We start from the raw sequence: 27901 nt of genomic DNA on the forward strand, positions 1-27901 counted from the left end.
AGAAGGAGAGGGGAGGAGAGGAAAGATAATTTGATAGCACACTCAGGAACGAAGTCAAGCTACCAGTCATTTGGGATACTGTCGATTGGGGCATTTGTGAATCTACATTTTCTCACCGTGTTTTATATTTGTAGAAGGCAAACACTAAATTGCTTTCACTTCTACACCTGGTAGATGATGTGGCACAGGAAAGTGGCTCTGATTATACACAAGTCTTCCTCTTCCTTGACTGAGTTCTTGGCACATGGTCAGTGTGTGAGAAACCCTTGTGGATCGGCCAGTGCCATGTGTGCCCACACGGGAATAGGAGATTTTTTCTGTCAGCTTTTACAAATTAACTGCCCCAAAGAGCAAATGCCAAATCAGAAGGCTTTAACGTCCTTGTGACAAGTTTTGCCCTTGTACCACACAATTCTATAAAACTACATCACGTGCAAATAATATAAATGCAAAATGAAGGACACTCAAACCCCCAACTGAGACATTTCCACAAATACATTAATCCTGAAGCTGGAAAATTTTGGCTGTTGGTATGGGGATTGGTATCAACAATAAGAAGTAGTCAACCCATGTCTAAACTATAATCAAAATCTCAATCTTTTTTTTTTTTTTTTTTGTACAAGTGATCTTTCAGGTCCTGTTATATTTTGTCAATCACTTTCCAGACCAATTTAATTTGACTAGGAATATGGCCTTCCTGACTTTAAATCATTATATTTTGTCTACTTATTGTGTGATACTAGTGTAAAAAATTGCAGGAAGACTTAGCCTCGGATGTGCCTGGGATGTGCCAGGGATGTGCCTGGGCGGACAGGCCTCAAGTAGGCACGGAGTCCCCATTAAACCATAGAGCGTTTGAGCTTTCAAACTAATGTCAGTTTCTAGTACCAGAGAATAAAGAAATTGAAAATGAAAATGAAAATGAAAATGAAAAAAGAAATCCAAAATGAAAAATGATGAGATTTCCCTTGCCATGTGAGAGTCGGGTATTTTTGTTGACTGCCACACAGAAATGTGATGGGATCCTGCGTGTTCCTGCAGTTCAGAGGAAAACATTCCCTTTAAGCTCTTGTATCAACACATATCATAATTACCAGTGTTATCAACACAGTCTTTCCCAACATGAAGCTGGTCATTAAAAGTTTGGTAATCTAATCTCTTGAGAGTGTAAACTGTGACTCCTTGCTGTTAAAATCGTTAGGGAGATTGTATCAGGTTCTGGAACACTAAATTTCCATAAGGCCAGGTCCCCAAGCCTCCCAGAGTTCCAAGGATTATAATAACTGTACATTGTAGCTGCTTGCAGAAAGGGATATATTGAAGTGTTGCTGCTTGACATGGTAGTATAAAGTCAATTTTTCATCCACCAAACTGTTAAATCTTTTGGAGATAAAAATGTCTCTCTTGGGAATTCTGGGGAAAAATCTGTACCAAATATGGGTTTGGGGTTCAAAATACTGTCTTTATACTGTCAATATACTGTCTTACACTGTCTTCCTCCTCTGTAAACCTTCAATTTGAGAAAATGGCATCACAATTTATCCTGAACCAGTGATATAGAAGCAAGTGACAGAAATAAAGAGCAAAACTTATTTGGGAGGACATACTTTTAACCCAGGCTAGACAAGAGTAATGCAGACAAAACCCCACTAAAAAAAGATGTGTTCAAAATTTGAAATTATAAAAGAACAAACCCAAATGCAAACATTAAAAAAGAAGGTATGTTTGCAGACACATCAAAGAACAGATTTAGACCATCAGGTTGTAATAGAATGAGCTAGTAGACAGTATAACATATTGGTTAATATTTTCAAAGGAATAAAAGAATAAGAAACCTCAGATGGGTTTTTGTTTTAGAAAAGACCACAACAATTTGAAAAAACAAACAAACAAACAAACAGATAGTCTGGAAATAAAAAAATATACCCAGAAAAAATAGGTTAGACGGTAGATTATACATAACTAAAGAGAGAATTAATGAGGTGGAAGATAGGTCTTAGGAATTACCCAGATTATCATATACTTATCTATGCAAAAAAATGAAAAAATGAAAAAGTGCCATTTAGCATTATCTATCAGAATTTAAATTGGGCAAAGCTTTTGACCCAATAATTTCACTTTTAGAGCATACCCAAGAGAACTACTGGTATATAAGCATTGGCAGGGTATAGCTAAATAAATACTGATCAAACACTTAGAATGCTATGAATCATTACAAAGATTGAAGGAGATTAGTACATGCCTACAGGGAATTACCTAAAAAATATTTTTGAGTAAAAGAAAGCTATTTCAGAGCAATACAAACAGTAACATCACTCATGAAAAATCATATGGAAATCAGGAACAAGGAAGAGATTCTTGGTTATTCAAAGGGAGGACTGGGGTAGAGAAAAATATGGGGCAGGAAAAGGAAGAAGCATCTTCAATAACCGCATCTCTATTTAAGGAGTTCGAGATTTGGTGGGGGGATCTATATAATAAGTGGGAAATGCCAATGCTGCATTAAATCATGGGTCACTTTCACATGGAGCATTGTGGCTCTTCTGCAACTCCTCAGGAACTATGAGTCACAAGATAGTGTTTAAGAAAATAGTTCTAGGCTGCTTCTTAGAAATATCACGGATGACCAAAGGATAGCCCACATTAATTGTGTTGGTCCAAATCAAGTTTCAAAACAAATTTGATGTTCTCCATTATTATATACAAATAATGAGAAGACTAAATGAAGCCCCTGAGACCTTTATGAACCTCAGACAGCATAATGGTGTAGGCATACATAAACGCACCTAATTTTCTCAGTCTCGTTGGATTTTCTCCCATTGGATTCTCAGTGGGATGTTGACAAACCTGTGCTTCTCTAACCTGAGGTAAAAGTTTTATATTCTAAATGGTCCTAAATCCTAAGTAAATAAACCCTGTCATATAGAGATGACTCCTAGAGTTTGTCTCTGTCATAATATTTGACCAGCAGGTAACAGTCATTCTTTGTTATTGATTTATTAACGTCCGTGCATTTGTAGCAGGAGCTACTAGTTGTTTATTTGAAATAGATTCTCAGTTATGAATTATTTGTTTACTGTTATCTATTGCTAAGTGTGTTAACATACAGCATCTCACTTAACAGCAGCCATGTGAGGCAAATATTATCTTAATTTTAAAAATAAGGATATTGAGTCTCAGAAGGATTATATAATTTTCAAGGTCACCTGCCAGGTGGCAGACCTTAAATTTATCCCCAGAGCTTTTGGCTCTGAAGTCTTCTTTTATTTTCATTGCAGCAACAGTACATCACGCTTTTCCATATCATACTGGCACCCACATAGTTCAGCTTGGCTCTGATGTTGTCTTTGGAACGGCTGAGTGTTTCCTGCTGGCTGCCATGGCCTATGATCACTATGTGGCCACCCACTCTCCACTTCTCTACTCTACACACATGTCTTCCAGAGTCTGTATCGTCTTATTGGCTGCTTCCTATCTGGGGGGATGGGTGAATGCTTCATCATTTACTGGCTGTTTATTGAGCTTGACTTTCTGTGGACCAAATAAAATCAACCATGTCTTCTGTGACCTCCCACCACTAGTGAAGCTTTCTTGTACCCATATTTATGTTGCTGAAGTATCTCCTGCCATCTTAGGTGGGTCAATCATTGTAATCACATTGTTTATCATAGCTGTTTCATATCTATACATCCTGTACTTGGTCCTGAATATGCACCCCCCTGAGGGAAGACACAAGGCCTTCTCTTTTTGTACTTCTCACCTCAGTGCAGCCACTTTGTTTTATGACACAGTCACATTTGTTTATGTCATACCAAAGTCAAGCCACTCATCTGACAATATTAAGGTGGTGTCTGTGTTCTATACAGTGGTGGTCCCCATGCTGAACCCCTTGATCTACAGTCTGAGAAACAAAGAGGTGAAAGAGGCAATGAGAAAATTGATGGCTAGAAAAAATAGGTCGTTTTGAAAGAAATTCAGTGTGATTCCAGAAAGTGAAAAACTATAGTTTCAAGAACATATGTGATAGATGTTTATGTTGTCCATTAGCCTTATCACTTTATGTGAAGAACTATCTTAAATACACAATGCCAGTATGTTAATTAGTACCAACTTTAATTTATAATTTTCTAGGTCACAAAATATATCATTTCATGAAATTCTGCTGGGTTCGTTTTAATGTATACATTTCAGCATTAGGAGACCTAGAGAATATAGTTTTACTTTTTCTCTGCTTTGCTCATTGGTTAGAGTCCATGATTACAGAGGTTTTTATTTTTCTTCTGTTAGGTTATTATTTTTAAAATATCTTCTTGTAAGTTAGTATCTTAGAGAGCATTGTGTACTCAATGGAAATGCAATTGATAGTAGTGTCAGTCCAGGTCACTTTCTCTGGAAGCCTTGGCCTGTCTCATACAGGGTTATCATAACCTTTGAAATGGAGTCTTGAAAATTTTTATTTCCACCTAGAATAAGAGACCAAAAGAATTTATTCCATACCTTTGCCACCAAAGCAACTCAATCCAGGTAACACAGAAGAACTCTGAAGGCTGAGCCTTTGAGAGTTCCTTTGAAAATTCCCAGTAGATTTTTCATATTTTTCAAAAGTTTGTCTCCAAAGACTTGTCTTTGAACCTTTGCTAACAGGCTTTTGAATAGTAGGAAAAACTACTGGGGAGTATTGGTGGGAGGAGGCTAAGGTACAGTGGAACTTTCTTTCAGCAAGCCAATTGGTATAAAATTATGGATTAAGACACCCAGGCTGATGCAGGCAAGGACTACACCTGCGATCCTTCTCCCAAATATCTCCCGAAGTGTTCATTGCCACCACTTCTGTCACGACTTTATTTTAGGTGTTTATGATTGAGCCTGGACAGTTTTCACCCTTCTGAATTACTTCCCTGCCTCCAGAACCTTTTGATTAATCATGTTGAAAGATTAAAATATGGTTTTCCAATTATTACAAAAGTGATGTGTGTTGTATGAATCCTAGAGTAAATGTGGATTCCAATTCTCCCCAATCCAATGTTCCCAGAATATAAATTGGTGAAAGAAGAACTCTTTACAAACAGTCAGGGATAAGAAGACAACTTGCAGAAGGAATAGCTTCAGGAAGTCCTGGTAACTCAGGTCTCCTGTGGATGATGTTATTTATCCACAGTTTTTTAGAAAGATAACACCAGAGAGTCCGAGGCTAGTCACCAGGTTTTACAATGAAGTAATCAGGTGGCGTTCCCCCTCATCGCTCTGGACCTCTTATGTTGAGCATTTTAAAAAAGCATTTGTCAGCCATTTGTATATCTCCTTTCGTGTAATGTCTCTTCAAGTCCTTTGCCAATTTTATGCTCAGATTGTACTTTTCTTATCGATTTGTTCTTACTATAATCTGTCTACAACTCTTTTGTCAGATTTCTGCATTTGGAAGTTATACTCCCATTCCAGTTTGCCTTATCACTCTCTTAATTGTCTCTTGAATGGAAGTTTTTAATTTTAATGAAGTCTAATGTAACAACATTTTCCTTATTGTTTTGTGTTTTAGTGACAAGTTCAAGAAATCTTTTCCCAATCCAAGGCTACAAAAATATTCTCTCATGTATTCTAAAGGTTTTATACTTTTGAAACTCAGAGTTGGGCTGTAATTTTACTTTGTTTCAAGTATGAATTAAAAAGGGCAGAGCCAACACATATATTTACTGAGAGAATGTGTGAAACTATGTGGTTTTGCTTGTATTACCAGATCTTCCTCCAAGACTGTTTTTTATTTTATTTTATTTTATTAATTATTTATTTTTTAATTTACATCCAAGTTAGTTAGCATATAGTGCAACAAAGATATCAGGAGTAGATTTCTTAATTCCCCTTACCCATTTAGCCCATCCCCTCTCCCACAACCCCTCCAGCAACCCTCAGTTTTTCTCTGTATTTAAGAGTCTCTTATGTTTTGTCCCCCTCCCTGTTTTTATATTCTTTTTGCTTCCCTTATGTTCATCTGTTTTGTATCTTAAAGTTCTCATATGAGTGAAGTCATATGATATTTGTCTTTCTCTGATTAATTTCACTTAGCATAATACCCTCTAGTTCCATCCATGCAGTTGCTAATGGCAAGATTTCATTCTTTTTGATTGCCAAGTAATCCTCCATTATATATATATATATATATATATATATATATATATATATACACATACCACACCTTCTTTATCCATTCGTCCACCGATGGACATTTGGGCTCTTTCCATACTTTGGCTATTGTTGATAGTGCTGCTATAAACATCGGGGTGCGTGTATCCCTTCGAAACAGCACACCTGTATCCCCTGGATAAATACCTAGTAGTGCAAATGCTGGGTCGTAGGGTAGTTCTATTTTTAATCTTTTGAGGAACCTCCATACTGTTTTCCAGAGTGACTGCACCAGTTTGCATTCTCACCAGCAGTACAAAAGAGATCCTCTTTCTCCACATCCTCACCAACCTCTGTTGTTGCCTGAGTTGTTAATGTTAGCCATTCTGACAGGTGTGAGGTGGGATCTCGTGGTTTTGATTTATATTTCCCTGGTGATGAGTGATGTTGAGCATTTTTTCATGTGTCGGTTGGCCATCTGGATGGGTTGTTTGGAGAAGTGTCTTTTCATGCAAGACTGCTTTTTAGGTAAACTCCTTGGAGTGTAGGGGAAGGGAATTTTGGGGTGAAATGATTTACTTTTGCACTAGGGTTACTTCTGATTTCTGTCTGTCCAGGCAGTCCACGATGTCATCTAAGGATTGGCTGATTCCTTCTCATCCCTTCAAGGTCTCTCAGTATAATGCAAGCCAGACTATGCACCTGCCCTCAGGTATGCAACCTGTCACAGTTCTCTGCTCACAGGGAAACAATCCCATTACAAAACAGCAAAAAGAATAAAATAATCTAGGAATATATTTAGTGAAGGAGGTGAAACTTCCTTTGTTTACTTTGTAAACTTGTATAGTGAAAACTATAAAATATTGATAAAAGAAATTAAATAAGACCCAAGCAAATGTAAAAACATCCTGTGTTCTTAGGTTGGAAGACTTAATATTGTTAAAATATCCATACCTTCCAGGCAGATTCAGTGCATCCCTACCAAAATCTCAATATAATTTTTATAGAAATGGAAAAAAGAATTATAAAATTCATATGGAACCACAAAGGGCCCCCAAACAGCCAAAATAATCTTGAGAAGGAACAGCAAAGCTATAGGCATCACATTTCCTGATTCAAAATAATATTGCAAAGCTACATTAATTCAAATAGTATGGTACTGACATAAAGACATCCATCTAGGCCAATGAATAGAATAGAGTGCCAGAAATACGTTAATGCATATGCAGTCAAATAATTTTCAACAAAGACACCAAGAATACAGTGAGGAAAGTCTCTTCAATAAATGGTGTTGGGAAAACTGGATATCCATATTCAAAAGAATGAAATTGAACTCTTTTTTTTTTAAATTTAAATACAAGTTAGTTAACATATAGTGTAATAATGACTTCAGGAGTAGAATTTAGTGATTCATCGCTTATAGATAACACCCAGTACTCATCTCAACAAGGCTTCCTTGATGCCCCTCGCCCATTTAGCCCATTCCCCCACCCAACATCCCTCCAGCAACCCTCAGTTTGTTCTCTGTATTTAAGAGTCTCTTATGGCTTATCTCCCTCTCTGTTTTTATATTATTTTTGCTTCCCTTGAAATCTTATCTTAAAGTAAACAAAAGAATAAACTCAAAATGGATTAAAGACTTAAATGTAAGAAATAAAACTACAAGAAGAAAACCCCTGGAAGAAAACAGGGGAAAAGTTTCATGTCATTGGTCTTGGCAATAATGTTTTTGGTATGACATTGAAATCACAGGCAACAAAACCAACGAAATCACAGGCAAACAAAATCACAGGTAACAAAAATAGATAAGTGGGACTACATCAAACTTAAAGCTTCTGCACAGCAATGAAAACCATCACCAAAGTGAAAAGGTAACTACGGAATGAGAAAATATTTGCAAACAATATATCTGATAAGGCATTAATTTCCAAAATATATAAGGAACAACTCAGCAAAGACAACTCAATAGCAAAAACAAGAAATGGCCAAGAGGTACCAGGAAAGATACTCAACATCGCTCATCATCATATAGATGCAAATCAAAACCATGATGAAATATCACCTCATATGTGTCAAGATGGCCATTATCAAAAAAACAAAAGGAAAGTGTAGATGAAGGGCACCTGGGTGGATCAGTCAGTTAAGTGTCCAACTTCGGTTCAGGTTATGATCTCACCATCTGTGGGTTTAAGTCCCGTGTCAGGCTCTGTGCTAAAAGCTCTGAGCCTGGAGCCTGCTTTGGATTCTGTGTCTCCCTCTCTCTGCCCCTGCCTCACTCATGCTCTGTCTCTCTCTCTCTCTCTCAAAAATAACTAAAAACATTAAAAAATTTTAAATTTTTTTAAAAAAGTAATTGTAGGTGAGTATGTGGAGAGAGGGCAAACTTTTATACGTTGTTGCTGGGAATGCAAAATGGTACAGCTGCTATGAAAACCACTATGGAGGTTGCTCAATTAAGAATAGAACTACCGTATCATTCAGTAATCCCAACTCTAAATATTTATCTAAAAGAACTGTAATCAGTATCTCAGAGATATTAGCACTCACATGTTCACTCCAGCACTATTGACAATAGCCAAGATATGAGAAAGCAACTTAAATGTCTACTCACAGGTAAATGGATAAAGAAAATTTGGTATATATACATACAATGGAATCTTTTTTAGTCTTGAAAAGAGGAAATTCTGCAATATGTGATAACATGGATGAACTTGGAAGACATTATGCTGAGTGAAATAAGCCAGTCACAGAAGGACTAACACTAAATGATTCTACTTTATGGTGTACCTAAAACAGTCAAAGTCACAGAGTCAAGAGTGGAATGATGCTTGTCAGAGGCTGGAATTGGAGTGAGATGGGAAGTTGCTAATCAACAGGCATCAGGTTGCAGTTGAGCAAGAGAAATACGTTCTAAAGATCTGCTGCGGAACGTTGTATTGTAGTCAACAAGACCGTATTGTACACCCAAAAGCCTGTCGAGATGTCTCGTGTCAAGTACTGGTACTGCTATGTACCAGGCACTCTGCAATGTCCTAAGCATAAAGTGTGGAACAAAGCAGACATGATCCTTCCCTCATGTAAGTGTAGGAAAGTAGTTCAAAATAAAAATAAAAATAAAAATAAAAGACCCGAAGCAATTATTTACACTAGTATCATCATAATTAAAAGTGTAATAGATGCAAAACATATTTCAGGATTCTCTGAAACTATACACCATGAGACTATGACTTAGTCCAGGGTGTCAGAAGAAGTTTGAACGGTGAAATAAATTTAAACCTGAGACCTAAGGTGACTAGGAATTGGTCTTCTGTTGAAAGGGGGTGGAGTGATGAATATAACCATAAAATGGTTTTTAGTTGTGGGAGTACCTATTTATCTTTAGGTCCTAGTATAGTATCTGATACATACAAAGATTTTCTAAAAATTGTTTAACACTAATTCAACAAACGTATTCAGTGCCTCCTACATTCTCAGTGTTGCACCATTAAAGAGGGATACAAAAATAGTCATAGACACTGCACTTTCAACCAAGGAAAGAGCAAGATGTTCCAACTATAATGGATACTAATCAAATGGTGTGAACAAAATGTTGAGAGGAGGACAGGAATGAAGGGAATTTAATTCTCGCGATATAATCTGAGATATTTTTGTGGAATTGATGGCCACCTGTTTGTGTCATTTATCAGCCACAGTTGGGCTTCCTTAAAACCTAAAGGAGATCAAGTCGGATTCATTCCTGGGCTGCAGGGCTGGTTCAACATTCGCAAATCAATCAATGTGATACATCACATTAATAAAAGATAAGAACCATATGATCCTGTCAATCGATGCAGAAAAAGCATTTGACAAAATTCAGCATCCTTTCTTAATAAAAACCCTCGAGAAAGTCGGGATAGAAGGAACATACTTAAAGATCATAAAAACCATTTATGAAAAGCCCACAGCTAATATCATCCTCAATGGGGGAAAACTGAGAGCTTCCCCCCTGAGGTCAGGAATACCACAGGGATGTCCACTTTTACCGCTGTTGTTTAACATAGTGTTGGAAGTTCTAGCATCAGCAATCATACAATAAAAGTAAATCAAAGGCATCAAAGTTGGCAAAGATGAAGTCAAGCTTTCACTTTTTGCAGATGACATGATATTATACATGGAAAGCCCGATAGACTCCACCAAAAGTCTGCTAGAACTGATACATGAATTCAGCAAAGTTGCAGGATACCAAATTAATGTACAGAAATCAGTTGCATTCTTATACATTAATAATGAAGCAACAGAAAGGCAAATAAAGAAACTCATCCCATTCACAATTGCACCAAGAATCACAAAATACCTAGGAATAAACCTACCCAAAGATGTAAAAGATCTGTCTGCTGAAAACTGTAGAAAGCTTATGAAGGAAATTGAAGAAGATACAAAGAAATGGAAAAACATTCCATGCTCATGGATTGGAAGAATAAATATTGTTAAAATGTCAATACTACCCAAAGCAACCTACACATTCAATGCAATCCCAATTAAATTGCACCAGCATTCTTCTCGAAGCTAGAATGAGCAATCCTAAAATTTGTATGGAACCACAGAAGACCCCGAACAGCCAAAGTAATTTTGAAGAAGACCAAACCGGGAGGCATCACAATCCCAGACTTTAGGCTCTACTACAAAGCTGTCATCATCAAGACAACATGGTATTGGCACAAAAACAGACACATAGACCAATGGAATAGAATAGAGACTCCAGAACTGGACCCACAAAAGTATGGCCAACTAATCTTTGACAAAGCAGGAAAGAATATCCAATGGAAAAAACACAGTCTCTTTAACAAATGGTGCTGGGAGAACTGGACAGCAACATGCAGAAGAATGAAACTAGACCACTTTCTTACACTTTCTTACACCATTCACAAAAATAAACTCAAAATGGATAAAGGACCTGGATGTGAGACAGGAAACCATCAAAACCCTAGAGGAGAAAGCAGGAAAAAACCTCTCTGACCTCAGCCCCAGCAATTTCTTACTTGACACATCCCCAAGGGCAAGGGAATTAAAAGCAAAAATGAACTATTGGGACCTCATGAAGATAAAAACTTCTGCACAGCAAAGGAAACTACCAACAAAACTAAAAGGCAACTGATGGAATGGGAAAAGATATTTGCAAATGGCATATCGGACAAAGGGCTAGTATCCAAAATCTATAAAGAACCCACCAAACTCCACACCCAAAAAATTAATAATCCAGTGAAGAAATGGGCAGAAAACACGAATAGACACTTCTCTAAAGAAGACATCCAGATGGCCAACAGGCACATGAAAAGATGCTCAATGTCGCTCCTCATCAGGGAAATACAAATAAAAACCACACTCAGATATCACCTCACGCCAGTCAGAGTGGCTAAAATGAACAAATCAGGAGACTATAGATGCTGGAGAGGATGTGGAGAAACGGGAACCCTCTTACACTGTTGGTGGGAATGCAAACTGGTGCAGCCGCTCTGGAAAACAGTGTGGAGGTTCCTCAAAAAATTAAAAATAGACCTACCCCATGACCCAGCAATAGCACTGCTAGGAATTTACCCAAGGGATACAGGAGTGCTGATGCATAGGGGCACTTGTACCCCAATGTTTATAGCAGCACTCTCAACAATAGCCAAATTATGGAAAGAGCCTAAATGTCCATCAACTGATGAGTGGACAAAGAAATTGTGGTTTATATACACAATGGAATACTACTTGGCAATGAGAAAGAATGAAATATGGCCTTTGGTAGCAACGTGGGTGGAACTGGAGAGTGTTATGCTAAGTGAAATAAGTCATACAGAGAAAGACAGATACCATATGTTTTCACTCTTATGTGGATCCTGAGAAACTTAACAGACCATGGGGGAGAGGAAGGAAAAAAAAAGTTAGGGAGGGAGGGAGCCAAACCATAAGAGACTGTTAAAAACTGAGAGCAATCTGAGGGTTGATGGGGGGTGGGAAGGAGGGGAGGGTGGGTGATGGGTATTGAGGAGGGCACCTTTTGGGATGAGCACTGGGTGTTGTATGGAAACCAATTTGACAATAAATTTCATATTAAAAAAAAAACCTAAAGGAATAGTATCTTTCTAGGACAGAGGGAGTCTCATAGTATGCCCATTTCCTAATTTGGTGGCTTTGAGGTGTTTGAGGTGTTAGAACCTCCTAATATGAATTATCACATTTAGCTTTGTTCTGAAGGTTATTGACTAATGGGCTCTTCAAGCCCAGAATCAAAGGTACCTGACCTTCAACCTTAGAGAATGTTCTGCTATGTGGCCATGGTTCAAGAATACAACCAGAGTTGATTGTGGCCATGTATCTTTGACAATCTGCCAGTCAATGTGGAAGTTGTGGTAGGCAGGGTTCTAAGAAAAATGTTAGTGTGAGATTCATTGTTTTATTAAGAGTTGATGGATTAAGGTTGGCAAAGGGGAGAGGGAATAGCATGTGCGTGAGAATCTCTTCCACCAATAAGCATGGGATGTATGTGAAGTGTCCTAGATCCACATTACATGTAAAAATACATATGATTTTTTAAAAGTTACATCACTTATGTTGAAAATAATATTGCAGTTCCAATGGACTCATGTTTATAAGTTAAACTGTACTAGGAAACCCACATTATCTCTAAACATAGGTGACATGAAAACCTGGGCCACTGAATATAGCCACACTTCATAAATGTCACAAATTGTCACAGCCATATTAGTCATGTTGATCTAATAATCAACTTCAATGGTAGTAAAATATTATAATATTTTTCAGTTTATTTAAATTGAAATGTTTAATTATTATATTTAATTAAAAAATAAAAGGAACCACAGAGTATTGAGAAAGTATTTCATTCACACACTTTTACATAATCAGGTTTACATGCTATTTCTCTGTCCCAGTAGATATGTGCATGTAATTTCTCTATCCCAGTGGATTCTCAGTGTAGTTTTCCAGGACAAATAAAGAAATTAACTTGTAATTACAAGTGACGTAAGTGATTTGGGCCTTATCTCAAATGACATAAGCCTCACTTAAATATGGCACTGCTTTACAGTGACAACTCCTTGGAGCCTATCCCTAATGTTGTAGTGGATGTGTCCCAAATTTATACTGTTCTTTGTTAAGGGATACTGAAATATTTGATTCTCTTATATGTACCAGAAGTTACAAGTTGATTATTTCAAGCTCATCACTAGTAATTGAGCATCTATTTGTTGTGTGCACAGTGCTTGGTATTTTCATCCACATCATTTCATTTAACACAAGAATCACATAAGGTATGTATCATTATTTCCTTTTTATAGAAGAGGAAACAGAAGGTCAACAATGTCTTTCAATGTGCCTATGATTCCATAGATAGTGATAGGCAGAGCTAGAAACCGATATCAAGTTTGTGTGGCTGCAAAGTCCATGGTCTTTGTGCACATCACTTTGCCTTCCCTCCTGGCACTCATATCCAACTTTGAAAGCTTTTGTGCCTTTCATACATTTATTTTTTCTAAAGTAATTCTTTTCAGGCTGAGGCTTTGTCTTGTTAAAAAAAAAACAAAAGCCAGAATGTGAGAATTCAGACACATAACCCTAGTACTGCTCATATTGTAGGATACCATGGTCATGATTCACACACAACTTTTGGGGAAATGTCCATGCTTGCTGATAGTTATGTATGTATGTTTTGTTAAGTCTTCAGATTGAAGTTCTTCAAGAAAAATCAAATTATTCTGGAGAATATGTTGCTCTTTAATCTAGAAAAGCCATGGAAATGGCCGAATGTAACTAACATACTCTCCCCTGTCCTTGATTATGTGCTCTAATTTGAACCAAGGGAATATTATTCTGAAATGATCGTTTTTCTTCCAATCCAATTTCCTAGCCTCCCTAGCTGGCTACTTCCATCCATACCTCTCTAACTACTCTCTCCCCCCATCACCATCATATGCCCCCACTTCTTATTTCCCTATAGTTTCATACTACAACCGATGAAACCATCACTTACCAATGTAGGTCTCCAAATGCTTCAGTTCACTTTCCAATTAATCCCAGTCCATAAAAATACCTGGACTCTTCTCTGCTTCATGTAATCCAAGAAGCATGAAAAAGTATGATGTGAGAGATAAATCTTGGAAGATTTTGCAAAATATCCTGGATTTAGCTCATAACAATAAGAAAAATTGTGTTTGGCCCATTCAGCTTGAACATAAACACTTTCCAGCCCTTGGTATCAATGATAACTAAGGATGTGATTTTTTTTTCATTCCAGGAAAAGGATCAAGTCAGAAAAACATGTCAAAATCAACTCGATACTTTTTGGTCCAGTAATTGGATAAATGGTGATAGTATTTACTGAAAATAGAATACTGGTGCAGAGGCACATTTGGGATGAGGGTAGAAAATCAAGAGCTGACCTTTCTATAATCACTTAGGTTATTTACAGTTTATGTTATTACAATCAGTATTGCTGTAACATCATTTTACATATTCTTGTACACATGGGGAAGACTTACTCTACAGTATTTTATACAGTATAGGAGTAAAATAGCTGAATTCTAAGGTAATTGAGTCTCCAATTTTAATATATTCATGGAATTTGAAAAGAAAATTTGTGTGTACAAAGTATTCTAGAAGTGAGGCAAAGTTATCATTTAAAAATTTTAATTGTAGGGTTCTCTACATGTATCTTCATTAAATGTGGGGTAATTTCAACCATTTTAATCTCCTCTGGTTCTGATTTCAATAGCCACCATTAAATGAATAGATGGAGACTGAAAACCACACAGCAGTGACAGAGTTCATTATTCTGGGATTAACAGATAATCCCACACTATGTGCCATCTTCTTTGTGATTTTTCTGGGAGTTTATGTAGTTACCATCGTGGGAAATATCAGTATAATCATCTTAATCCGAAGCAGCCCACAGCTGCACACCCCAATGTACCTTTTTCTCAGCCATTTGGCCTTTGTGGACATTGGGTATTCCACTTCAGTCACACCAATCATGCTGATGAGTTTTTTAAGAGAGAAAACAACAATCCCTGTCACTGGTTGTATAGCCCAGCTTGGCTCTGATGTCACTTTTGGGACTACAGAATGCTTCCTGCTGGCTACCATGGCCTATGATCGCTATGTGGCCATCTGCTCTCCCTTACTCTACTCCACCCAGATGTCCTCAGTGGTCTGCTTCCTCCTACTGGGGGCTTCCTACCTGGGTGGATGCATGAACGCTTCATCATTTACAGGCTGTCTGATGAATCTATCTTTCTGTGGACCAAATAAAATCAACCATTTTTTCTGTGACCTCTTTCCACTCTTGAAGCTTTCTTGTGGCCATGTTTTTATTGCTGAAATATCTCCTGCCATCTCTTCTGCATCTGTCCTCATAAGCACACTGTTTACCATAATTGTGTCCTACAGCTACATCCTCCACTCAATTCTGAATATGCGCTCTACTGAGGGGAGGAAGAAGGCCTTCTCAACCTGCACTTCCCACCTCACTGCCGTCACTTTGTTTTATGGGACAGTTTTGTTCGTTTATGTGATGCCCAAATCCAGTTATTCAGCTGATCAGGTCAAAGTGGCATCTGTCATCTATACAGTGGTGGTCCCCATGTTGAATCCCCTCATCTACAGTCTGAGGAACAAGGAGGTGAAAGGGGCCATGAGAAAACTAATGGCCAGAACACACTGGTTTTCCTGAATCAGATCAGATATAAATCCATAAATAACAAAGCAATGATTCGGGGAAACATTTGTGCTGGATACTTTAATGATATTTATCATTAACTTCATCACTTTGATAGTGAAGAGCTCCTATAAATGTAAAAAGCCAATGTTTACTTCCATATAAGAAGTTAAATGTATCATTTAATGTGGAAATCTGTTTCATTCAAATTAAATATGAACTGTTCAAGGTAAGAATACCTGCTTGCAAAATAGTTTCATTAATCAGTTGTGAGTCCTATATTAAATACAGAGAGCTATTTCCACCAAAGATCAGATTTAATTGAATTCCATCTAGTTAAATAACATTTGGGGAAAAAATTTGTCCCCAACAGATCTGTAATAAAAGATAATATTGACAAGTCAGGACGTTCAGGCCACTTCCTTTAAAGGTACTGCCCTGCCTTTGTCAATGTATATTTAAACATTTGGGAGCATTGATGTTCATGTCTCCAGAAAGCCTCTATGTGCACTTTATTGAAGCGAGAGCAAAGATCATGATTCCTCTGCTTGGCCATTAAGAGATCCAACCCAGATAACACAGAAGAGACCTTGTATACACCTGTGCCAACTCTTTTTACAATGTAAGTCTTACCAGAGGAGTCTAGGGTAAGATTTCAGAAGCTGAGGTTTCTTTGGAGGGGGAGACTGGGACATTGGGACTTTGTTTCAGCAATAATTTATAGGTAGGAGGCACGAAATTATGGGTCAGGCAAATAATACGTTTGCCACACATTTTGTAATGTCTCTCAAGGAGGCGTCCACTGTCCCTGCTTCTTCCACTGAACTTTTGGCGCTTATGATCCCGTCTGGTTATGGCAGTTGCCTCTAAATTGATTCCCTGCCTCCTGTATGCCTTTCACAATGGTTTATGATTAATATTTTAGCTAATATATTTTGTTAGCATATGAATAATGTCAGACAAATTCTGAGACACTTTGGAGGGAACACTTTGCAAGCTGAGCTGGTAAAGCGCCAAAGTCAGCACGGACACAGCCCTTTGCAAAGAGAGGGCTCCCAAAGGTATGACTTCAGTCTTGGAAAAGGGCATGTTCGAGTCACGGTGGGAGATCTGCACTCTGGTGGTTGAAGTTTTTCAATGAGTGTTTCTGGAAGTCTTTGTCTTCATCTTTCCTCCTATACTTTGCTTTTCACCAGGATTCATCTTCTGCCCTCTTCCCTCTCCTCCTCCCCATGATCCCTATAGGTAATCTTATCTTCTCCCATGAGCTCAGCTGCCACTGGTGTGGTGACAGAGTCCCTACACACCTTCCTTGAAGGACAGATGAACTTCTTCACTGGCCTTTCCCCCCAAGACTCTCAAACTCAGTGTGCCCTGACTATATTTATCGTATTTCTCACAAAATTATTCCTTTTCCTCTGGTTCTTTCCCAATTAGTGGCAACTCTTTGTAAGGCCTAGTACTGCAAGAAATTTGGGGCAACTCTCACCGCACACCCATCAAAATAGTCTGCCTCCTTCCACCCCATTCCTTCTGTCAGATGGAAGACATGTTGCATACTGGCGTCTCCCATATCTAAGTCTCTTCTGTCTAGGCACGTAAAGACTCCCCAGTTGATTGTGGTAAGTCCATGTTGAGATTTTTTCCTTCATATTTCCACTTGAAGGGATTCAATAATCCAATCACCCAGATGTAGGGTGTGTGGCACTGTTACAACTTTTAGTGGAGAGGATAGGCATCGACACTTATCTTTTCCCTCCCAAGTTCTCAATCAACCGAGGAGATGACAAAAAGAGAAGGCATATGGGAGAGCAAAAATATTAACCTATACCAATGAAGGAGCTGATATTAGAGTATGTGACACATATTTGTGGACATGTGTTTTCATGTTCTGAATCCCAGAATCTGACACTCTCCTTCCCTGTCCCTGGTCTCTGCAGTGAGAGTAGGCCTGTCTCCATCCATTTATAGCAGGGCCAAGAGCAGCCCAGAGCACTGAGGGCAGACTCACTCCCAAGAGAAAGGGGAGGGCAAAAGGCTGGGATTTCTGTTATGGGTTGAAGTGTGTCCCTCAAAAATTCATCCTAACCACCAGTATCTCAGAATGTGATCTTACCTGGGAATATGGTTGTTACAGGTGTAATTAGTTAAGATGAAGTCATATTGGAGGAGGCTGGGCTTCTAATCCAATATTACTGGTATCCTTATTTTTTTTAAAAAAAAGAATTTGGATACAGACAGCACATAGGGGGAACCTCATATGAAAATAGAGAAGTGGGTTATGCTTCTACAAGCCAAGGATCACCAAAGGTTGCCCACAAACCATCAGAAGCTAAGTGAGAGAGATGGAAGGAATCCCACAGTCCTCAAAAAGAAGCAACCCTGCTGACACCTTGATCTTGGACTCCTGAACTGTGAAAGAAACAATTTTTGTTGTTTAAGCCACTCAGTTGATGGTACTTTGTTAAGGTACCGAGCTAATATTACTATATATCTAGTTTTCCCCTCCAAACTTACTATCAGCTAATTTATTACTTCTAGGGAAGGAAGGAGTGAAGGCTAAGAAAGGTGTGTTATGGGGGTACCTGGGTGGCTCAGTTGGTTAAGTGTCTGACTTCAGCTCAGGCTATAATCTCACGGTTTGTGAGTTTGAGCCCCACATCAGGCTCTGTGCTAACAGCTCAGAGCCTGAAGCCTGCTTTGGATTCTGTGTCTCCTTCTCTCTCTCTGCCCCTCCTCCACTTGTGCTCTCTGTCTCTCTTTCTCTCTCTCAAAAATAAATAAACATTAAAAAAAAATTTTTTTTAAGTGTGTTATGCTAGTAGATATCTCTTCCAAAGGGGGATAGAGAATATTAGGAATGGTCAAAAGCATTTTCCCCAAACAGCACATCAAAAAATAAGGATCAAGGATATCTCTGTGGCGGCACACCTGAGTGGCTCAGTCAGTTAAGCATCCAACTTCAGCCCAGGTCATGATCTTGCAGTTCATGAGCTCGAACCCTGCATCAGGCTCTGTGCTGACAGCTCGAAGCCTGGAGCCTGCTTCTGATTCTGTGTCTCCTTCTCTCTCTGCCCCTGCCCTGCTCGTGCACTCTCTCTCTCTCTCTCAAAAATAAAAACAAACATTACAAAAATAATAATGAAAAAAAGAATATCCCTGTGGGAATAATCAAAAACTCCTTTTGTAAGAATTTTATTTTTTTGAAGTTTCCTGATTACTATGGATTGTAGACTGGGAACAATCAAAAACTCCTTTTGTAAAAAAATGTTTTTGGAAGCTTCTTGATCACTATAGATTGTAGTTTGCTACTTAGAAGGCAGAAATATGAACTGGGTGGGGCGCCTGGCTGGTTCATTTGGAAGAGCATGGGACTCTTGATCTTAGGGTTGTGAGTTGAAGCATGTTGTCTGTAGAGATCACTTAAAAATAATATCTTAAAAAAAAAAGACCTGGGAAAAAATTTTAAAGGTCCAAAACTGTTGTATTGTTAAAATATTCTTAGTCTATATAAATTTCAGGAAATTTTTCTTCTGCAGTAGATTGGGATTTAGCAAGTCAGTGACATTCCTGCCATTCTGTGAACCTTACCTGTAGTGGAGTATTGGAGAAGATTGAAGGCAAAGGGGAAGAGAAGAGATCATTTCTTGGGGGTAAGGAAATCATCATGTACTGTGATTGGGGTGATGGTTAGACAAGTGTTTACATTTGTCAGAAGTCATCAAGCTGTAGATTTAAATTGTGTGTATGTAAATTACTATACTTCAATAAAGTTGCTATTTTGGAAGATTCTACAAGAGAGTACTCAGTTCTTTCTCATTTTAATCTGAGGCTAGAGGCAGTGGAGGTGATGGGATTATCATCTGCCTATTAATGTAGACCAACTCTATTTCTTAATTATTTCCCAAAGCTGTTCCCTCAACTACTGCACCTGCTCTAGTTCCCCAGACATTCATTCTTTCTGTGCCCTTCATTCCTTTCTTCAGCACTATGCCTATACTAGCATTGCCTTTCTTTCTGCTTAAAAAACTTTATTTCTTCTTTTAATACAGGTTTGCTGGTGATGAATTTTAACAGTTTCAGGTGGGTTTGGGGTTGGGGGTTTTTTGTTTGCTTGTTTTGGGGGGGTTAGTCATAAAAAGTTATTGCACCTTCATTTTTTTTCCACTTAATTTTTTTTTTTTAATTTTGAAATAATTCTAGATTCAAGGAAGCTTCAAAGATAGTACAGAGAGGTCTGTGAACCCTTTATCTAATTTCACCCAGGGCTTACTACAGTACCACACAAAACCAAGAAAAGGACATTGATACAATGTATTGGTAACCTTCTGTGCACCTTCATTCTTGAAGATAACTCTGGGTAGAATTCTAGGTTATCCGTGAAATATCTTCAAGCACCTTTAAGATGTAATTGTTCTCGTGCTTCTACCATTTCTCTAAAAAGTTTAGCTTTCAGTTTTCCTCCCTCCTTCTCCCCTCCTCTTTTTCAAAGGGAATATGTCTTTCATTTCCCTCTTGTTGGGGAACATCAAAAGTCATCAAAAAAGGATGACCCTGGAGCTGGACCCGGGCATTCAGGGGCTGCTCGCACCTCCCCTGTCCTTGGAATGTGGGTTCCGCTCTCCTTTCCCGCTCCCAGAGGCTGCTCCAAGGAACACAGCCTTGAGATAGTAACGTGGTATTGAAAACACCTGCATGGTCTGCGTGACTGCACCCATTTAAGGCCTATTTACAAGCTGTTAAAGTTCCGCTGGTGGGTGTGGGGATTCATTTGTCGTCTTGCTGCCGCCAGAGACGAGCCTGGTATGTAAATTCCCCTTGCTTATTGCAACTGACACCTTCTAACCTGGACGTGGCATCCAATCTTTCTTTGGTTTCTCCCTGCCCTCTGTGTAGGGGGCTGGCTTCAAATCTTACCTTGAAAGTTCCCAGGAGGGGGTTGCAAACCAGCACCCTCAAGCTTTGCACACTTTATTTTGCTTTTGGCTTCCTGTCTTATGATTTCCGGAAGTGTGATTGTTCCTACATTTACCATATTTGGAAGATGCAGGATGTCTTGAATTTGTAGCTCATGGTCTTTTGTGTTTGGAATATTATCATTGAATATTTCTTCAGAAATTTCTTCTCCTTTTGGCTTGGACTTCATTGCACATGCGTTAGATCTTTTCACAACTTCCAGTATAGCTCTCACATTTTTTGTATTTTTATTATTATTTTTTCTTCATCCAGTAACATGTATGTTCTCTGCTGACCTCTCAGTTTACTAAACCTCTTTTCTGCTGTATCCAATCTACTATGAATTCATCTAAAGTCCTAATTTATTTTTCATTTCCAAGAATTAAACTTGATTCTTTTTATTTTGTTTTTCTTTAAAAAAAGAAGTTCTTGCGTTTAGTTCTCTGGTGTGATTCTTCATGTTACTCTTCTGTTTTTCTTAAATATGTTATTAACATTTATTTTGAAATACCTGTTTTTTATTCATTTGGTCCTGGCAAATCACTGGCATACCTTATTGTTTTGTTTTGAATGATAGGCAATATAGATAAAAAATTGTAGAGTTTCTGGATGAGATTATCTTCCTCCAAAGTGTATTCAGTATTCTTCTAGCAGGCGGATAGAGCACTGGATTAATCCCTTTGAAGAAATGGAATTATAGTCCCCAAATGGGTCATTCACATAATAAAACAACTCTATGTATTCTTATACAATAGCTTCTAAACTTGCATCGTAGTAAAACAGTGGTGGTATTCCCAGTGTAGGTTAGGCGCTGTGCTTTGTTGGGGAGGACCTAATTCTGATTTGACCTTATTTCTAGGATGTAGCAATTACCCCTAAGGTATGGTCTTTTAGGACTCCGAAGTAAAAGCATAAGGTGTTATAGGTCCCCTCCACCTTAAACAGCCTATCAAGCCAGCACTACAAAATGCCAGAATCTGGTAAGATCTTCTGCCTCCCACAATCTGATTTCCACTTGGTGTTTTGATCTCTCGCCAGCCCTTGTGCAACTCGGAAGTAGTCACATTCCTTAAAAAGAAATTACACAAAGGATTTGGGGCTCACATCTCTTCAGTTTTTCCTCTCCAGGATCTTGGCCTCGAAAGTCTTAGCTGCCTTGGCATCTCTGACCTCAAACTACTTTCTTTTTATTTAAAAAAATTTTTTTAATGTTTATTTATTTTTTGAGAGCAAGACAGAGAGGCAGAGAGAGAGAGAGGGAGATACAGAATCCAAAGCAGGTTCCAGGCTCCGAGCTGTCCGCACAGAGCCTGATGCAGGGCTCAAACTCACAAGTTGTGAGATCATTACCTGAGCCGAAGTCAGACGCTCAGCTGACTGAGCCACCCAGGCGCCCCTCTGACCTCAAACTTCTATGTACTCACCCTGCCATGCTGCCTAAAGCCCCAGGCTGTAGCTTTTTGCTCAGTCTCTATCCCTCTTGATATCATTTTGCAAATGCATTGGTTTGTGAGGCTCAGGGAAGGATTTACTGGTGAAATGACATTTAAACTGAGACATACAGAAAGATAGGAGTAGAATGATTATTTCTAGTTGGAAATGCAGTTGCAGAAACTTGGGTGGGTGAAAGTAGTGATGTGGGAGGTTGAATGAATTATCCTTAGCTCAAAGTACAATGTCTGGTACAGAGCGAGCATTTGACAAATATCTGTTGGTTAAACATTAATTCTAATTCAGTGAATATTTATTTAGTCTCTATTCCTGACACTAGATTATGAACTGAGAACACCAAGTTGAGTATGCCATTTGCTTTTCTTTCAAGAAGTTCACAAAGAAATGGTTCTTAAAAATACAATAGTTTCGGGGCGCCTGGGTGGCTGGGTCGGTTGAGCGTCCGACTTCGGCTCAGGTCACGATCTCACGGTCCGGTCCGTGAGTTCGAGCCCCGCATCAGGCTCTGGGCTGATGGCTCAGAGTCTGGAGCCTGCTTCCGATTCTGTGTCTCCCTCTCTCTCTGCCCCTCCCCCATTCATGCTCTGTCTCTCTCTGTCTCAAAAATAAATAAATGTTAAAAAAAAATACAATAGTTTCCATTCAAATGATGTGAATAAAGTATGAGTTGCCATTTTTTAATCTGTAAAAATGTTTAATTTTCTTATTAATGTATATATTTAAGGTGTACAAGATGATTTTTGACATACATATACATAGTGAAATGATTAATGAAGTCAAGCTAATTAACATACCCATTTTCTCACATAGTTACCTTTTTCTGGTGTGGTGAAAACACCTGAAATTTACTCTCTCAGCAAATTTCCAGTATTAAATACAGTATTTTTAACTACATTCACCATGCTGTACTTTAGATCTCTAAAACAAATTCATTCTACATAATTGCATTTTGTACTCTTTGACCAACATCTCCCCATGTCTGCCACCTCCCCAATGCTGGCAACTACTATTCTACTCTCTGCTTCTATGAATTTGACTTTCTTAGATTCCATATCTAAGTGAGATCAGGCAGTACTTTTATTTCTTTGTCTGGCTCGTTTTACTTGGCATAATGTCTACAACACCCATGCTGTTGCAAATGGCAAGATTTCCTTCTTTTTTATGGCTGAATAATATTCCATTGTGTATGTATACCACACCTATTGATAGCATGTGGTTTTTAATCTTTCATTCTGTTTTTTATTTTTATTTTTTTATATTTTTAATTTATTTTTTAATTTACATCCAAGTTAGTTAGCATATAGTGCTATAATGATTTCAGGGGTAGATGCCAGTGATGCATCCCCTATGTATAACACCCAGTGCTCATCTCAACAAGTATCCTCCCTTATGCCTCTTATTCAGCCCATCCCCAAACCCACAACCCCTCCAGAAACCCTCAGTTTATTCTCTGTATTTAAAAGTCTCTTCTGTTTTGTCCCCCTCCCTGTTTTTATATTCTTTTTGCTTCCCTTCCTTTAGGTTCATCTGTTTTGTATCTTAAAGTCCTCATATGAGTGAAATCCTATGATATTTGTCTTTCTTGGACTAATTTTGCTTAGCATAATACCCTCTAGTTCCATCCACATAGTTGCAAATGGCAAGATTTTGTTCTTTTTGATTGCCAAGTAGTACTCCATTGTGTGTGTATATATACATATGTGTATATATATATATATATATATACACATATGTATATATATCACATCCTCTTTATCCATTCATCTGTCGATGGATATATGGGATCTTTCCATAATTTGGCTATTGTTGATAGTGCCTCTATAAACATTGGGGTGCATGTGCCCTTTTGAAACAGCACACCTGTATCCCTTAGATAAATACCTAGTAGTACAATTGCTGGGTTGTAGGGTAGTTCTGTTTTTAATTTTTTGAGGAATCCATACTGTTTTCCAAAGTGGCTGCACCAGCTTGCATTCCCACCAGCAATGCAAAATAGATCCTCTTTCTCTGCATCCTTGGACCTCACCTTATCTTGATGAGGTCCGAGTAGTTCATATAGTCCGAGTGGTTGGCTATCATATCGGTTCATTATTGCCTCTGGAGACGTGTTGAGTAAGAAGTTGCTGCGGCCAAGGTCAAAGAGGTTTTTGCCTGCTTTCTCCTCTAGGATTTTGATGGCTTCCTGTATTATGTGTAGGCCATTCATCCATTTTGAGTTTATTTTTGTATATGGGGTAAGACAGTGGTCCACATTCATTTTTCTGCATGTCGCTGTCCAATTTTCCCCACACCATTTGCTGAAGAGACTGTCATTATTCCAGAAGATATCCTTTCCTGCTTTGTCAAAGATTAGTTGGCCATACATTTGTGGGTCCCTTTCTGGGTTCTCTATTCTGTTACATTGATCTTAGTGTCTGTTTTTGTGCTAGTACCGTACTGTTTTGATGATTACAGCTTTGTAATACAGCTTGAAGTCCAGGATTCTGATGCCTCCAGCTTTGGTTTTCTTTTTCAGGATCCCTTTGGCTATTCGGGATCTTTTCTGGTTACATACACATTTTAGGACTGTTTGTTTTAGCTCTGTGAAGAATTCTGGTATTGTTTTGATAGGGATTGAATTGAATATATATATTGCTTTGAGTAGTATCGACATTTTAACAATATTTGTTCTTCCAATCCAGGAGCATGGAATATTTTTCCATTTTTTGTGTGTGTCTTCTTCAATTTCTTTCATAAGCTTTCTGTAATTTTCAGTATGTAGATTTTACACCTCTTTGGTTGGGTTTATTCCTGGGTATTTCATGATTTTTCATGCAATTGTAAATGGGATCAATTCTCGATTTCTCTTTCTGTTGCTTCATTATTGGTGTATAGGAATGCAACCGATTTTTGTGCATTGGTTTTTATATCTTGTGACTTTGCTGAATTCATGAATCAGTTCTAGTTGTTTTTTGGTGGAATCTTTTGGGTTTTCCATATACAGTATCATGTCATCTGTGAAAAGTGAGAGTTTGACTTCCTCCTTGCTAATTTGGATGCCTTTTATTCCTTTGTATTCTCTGATTGTCCAGTACTATGTTGAATAACAGTGGCAAGAGTGGACTTCCCTGTCATGTTCCTGACCTTAGGGGGAAAGGTCTCAGTTTTTCCTCATTGAGGATAATATTAGTGGTGGGTCTTTCATATATGGCTTCTATGATCTTGAGGTACAATCCTTTTATACCTACATTCTTGAGGGTTTTTATCAAGAAAGGATGCTGTGTTTTGTCAAATGCTTTCTCTGCATCTATTGAGAGGATCATGTAGTTCTTGTCCTTTCTTTCATTGATGTAATGAATCACGTTAATTGTTTTGTGGATATTGAACCAGCCCTGCATCCCAGGTATAAATCCCACTTGGTCATGGTGAATAATTCTTTTAATGTATTGTTGGATCTGGTTGGCTACTGTCTTGAGGTTTTTTTCATCTATGTTCATCAGGGAAATTGGTCTGTAGTTCTCCTTTTTAGTGGGGTCTTTGTCTGGTTTTGGAATCAAGGTAATGCTGGCTTCATAGAATGAGTTTGGAAGTTTTCCTTCCATTTCTATTTTTTGGAACAGCTTCAAGAGAATAGGCGTTAACTCTTGCTTAAATGTTTGGTAGAATTCCCTTGGAAAGCCATCTGGCCCTAGACTCTTGTTTTTTGGAGATTTCTTACTAATTCAATTTCTTTACTGGTTATGGGTCTGTTCAAATTTTCTATTTCTTCCTGTTTGAGTTTTGGTAGTGTGTATGTTTCTAGGAATTTGTCCATTTCTTCCAGATTACCCATTTTATTGGCATATAATTGCTCATAATATTCCCCTATTATTTGTATTTCTGCAGTGTTGGTTGTGACCTCCCCTCTTTCATTCTTGATTTTATTTGGGTCCTTTCCCTTTCCTTTTTGATCAAACTGGCTAGGGGTTTATCCATTTTGTTCATTCTTTCAAAGACCCAGCTCCAGGTTTCATTGATCTGTTCTACTGTTTTTGTTTTTTTTTTTTTTGTTTCAATAGCATTGATTTCTGCTCTAATCTTTATTATTTTATGTCTTCTGCTGGTTTGGGGTTTATTTGCTGTTCTTTTTCCAGTTCTTTAAAGGTGTAACGTTAGGTTGTGTATCTGAGACCTTTCTTCCTTCTTTAGGAAGGCCTGAGTTGGTATATACTTCCTCTTATGACTGCCTTTGCTGTGTCCCAAAGGTTTTGGGCTGTGGTGTTGTCATTTTCATTAGCTTCCATGTACTTTTTAATTTCCTCTTTAACTTCTTGGTTATCCCATTCATTCTTTAGTAGAATGTTCTTTAGTCTTCAAGTATTGTTATCTTCCCAAAATTTTTCTTGTGGTTGATTTCGACTTTCATAGCATTGTGGTCTGAAAATTTGCATGGTATGATCTTGATCTTTTTGTACTTGTTGAGGGCTGATTTATGTTCTAGTATGTGATCTATTCTGGAGAATGTTCCATGTGCACCCAAGAAGAGGGTGTATTCTTTTGCTTAAGGATGAAATGTTCTGAATGTATCTGTTAAGTCCATCCAGTCCAGTGTCCCTTTTTTGTTCAGTCCACTCTCTCTCTTTCTCTCCAGCTGCTTTTGAGGGGGAGTGCTTTTCCTGTACTCTCCCCCCTGTCTCTGTTCTCTCTCCACAAGCAAAAACAGCCCCCTACCCTCTGAGCCTTCTCTCTCCCCCAGCTCACCTCTCTGTACTGTACTTGCCAAGTTTTGTGGTTCAAGTTGTGCAGATTGTTATGTTAATCCTCAAATCAGTTTTCTAGGTGTGCAAGGTGATTTGTGTTGATCTAGCTGCATTCAGGGATGAGAGAGGCAAAAAAAAAAAAAAATTCCATGCTGCTCTGCCATCTTTCATTCTATTAATGTGGTGTATTACATTGATTGGTTTGCATATGTTAAAACAGCCTTGGGGCACCTGGGTGGCTCAGTCGATTAAGCGTCCAACTCTTGGTTTCTGCTCAGGTCATGATCTCCGAGTTTGTGAGATGAAGCCCTGCATTAGGCTCTGTGCTAACAGCATGGAGTCCGCTTGTGATTCTCTCTCCCTCTCTCTCTGCCCCTCCCCTGCTCATGAGTGCTCTCTCCCTCTCTCTCTCAAAATAAACTTTAGTAATAAGAATAATAATAAAAAACCAAACTTGCATCCCAGGGGTAAATCCCTTTTAGTCAAAATTGAGACTTACTTAATGAGATGAAAAAGGTAAAGATGATCGTATGAGGAAACAGAGACTTTTGTGTGAATTAGGGGACATTTGTGAAGATGCAATGGTGAAATTTGTGAAATGGTTGGTCAGACAACTTCTAGCCAAATTTTAATTCAGTGCTGAACAAAGACTGAGACCTGGAGACCCAATAGGCTGTGACACCACATATAATCAATGAAGCTGTGATTTGAATCTCAGTTTCAAGCCCTGCGGGAACTCTCCTCACCTGTATTCACTGTAGCACAACCTCATGCTTCCTCTCTTGAGATTCTTCTTTCTTTTCAGGGGTTTCTCCCAAGACGTTTTGCTTCCATTCCGGAACCTTCTCTCCACTCTACCCATCGACTTTACACAGAGCTCATTCTCTATCTCTTCATTTTAACTAAACCTTGTTGTCTGAGAAGGGCACAATTGCTTCTCAGCTCTGTTGAACAGAAGTTGCTCACT

At 38.3% G+C, this 27901-nt stretch overlaps 2 protein-coding genes across 4 annotated transcripts in view; both read left to right on the forward strand.

Annotated features, from left to right (window-relative positions):
- LOC131487423 (olfactory receptor 5P4) overlaps positions 1-19660 on the forward strand; it is a 51376-nt gene extending 31716 nt beyond the window's left edge. For all 3 annotated transcript variants that reach the window (XM_058688126.1, XM_058688127.1, XM_058688128.1), the window contains 2 exons: positions 6735-6829; positions 13356-19660. In XM_058688126.1, the coding sequence (XP_058544109.1) occupies positions 14885-15823 (939 nt within the window). In that variant the 5' untranslated portion in view covers positions 6735-6829; positions 13356-14884 and the 3' untranslated portion in view covers positions 15824-19660. The remainder of the gene's footprint in view (positions 1-6734; positions 6830-13355) is intronic.
- On the forward strand, positions 3200-4067 carry LOC131486607 (olfactory receptor 5P4-like; the record flags this gene model as incomplete). The annotated part of the gene is made up of 1 exon (XM_058686512.1): positions 3200-4067. A coding segment is annotated over one exon (768 nt), but the record flags the coding sequence as incomplete, so codon positions are not given.
- Positions 19661-27901: the final 8241 nt, after the last annotated feature.

The sequence above is a fragment of the Neofelis nebulosa genome, chromosome 10, assembly GCF_028018385.1.
Source record: "Neofelis nebulosa isolate mNeoNeb1 chromosome 10, mNeoNeb1.pri, whole genome shotgun sequence".
Lineage (NCBI taxonomy): Eukaryota > Metazoa > Chordata > Mammalia > Carnivora > Felidae > Neofelis > Neofelis nebulosa.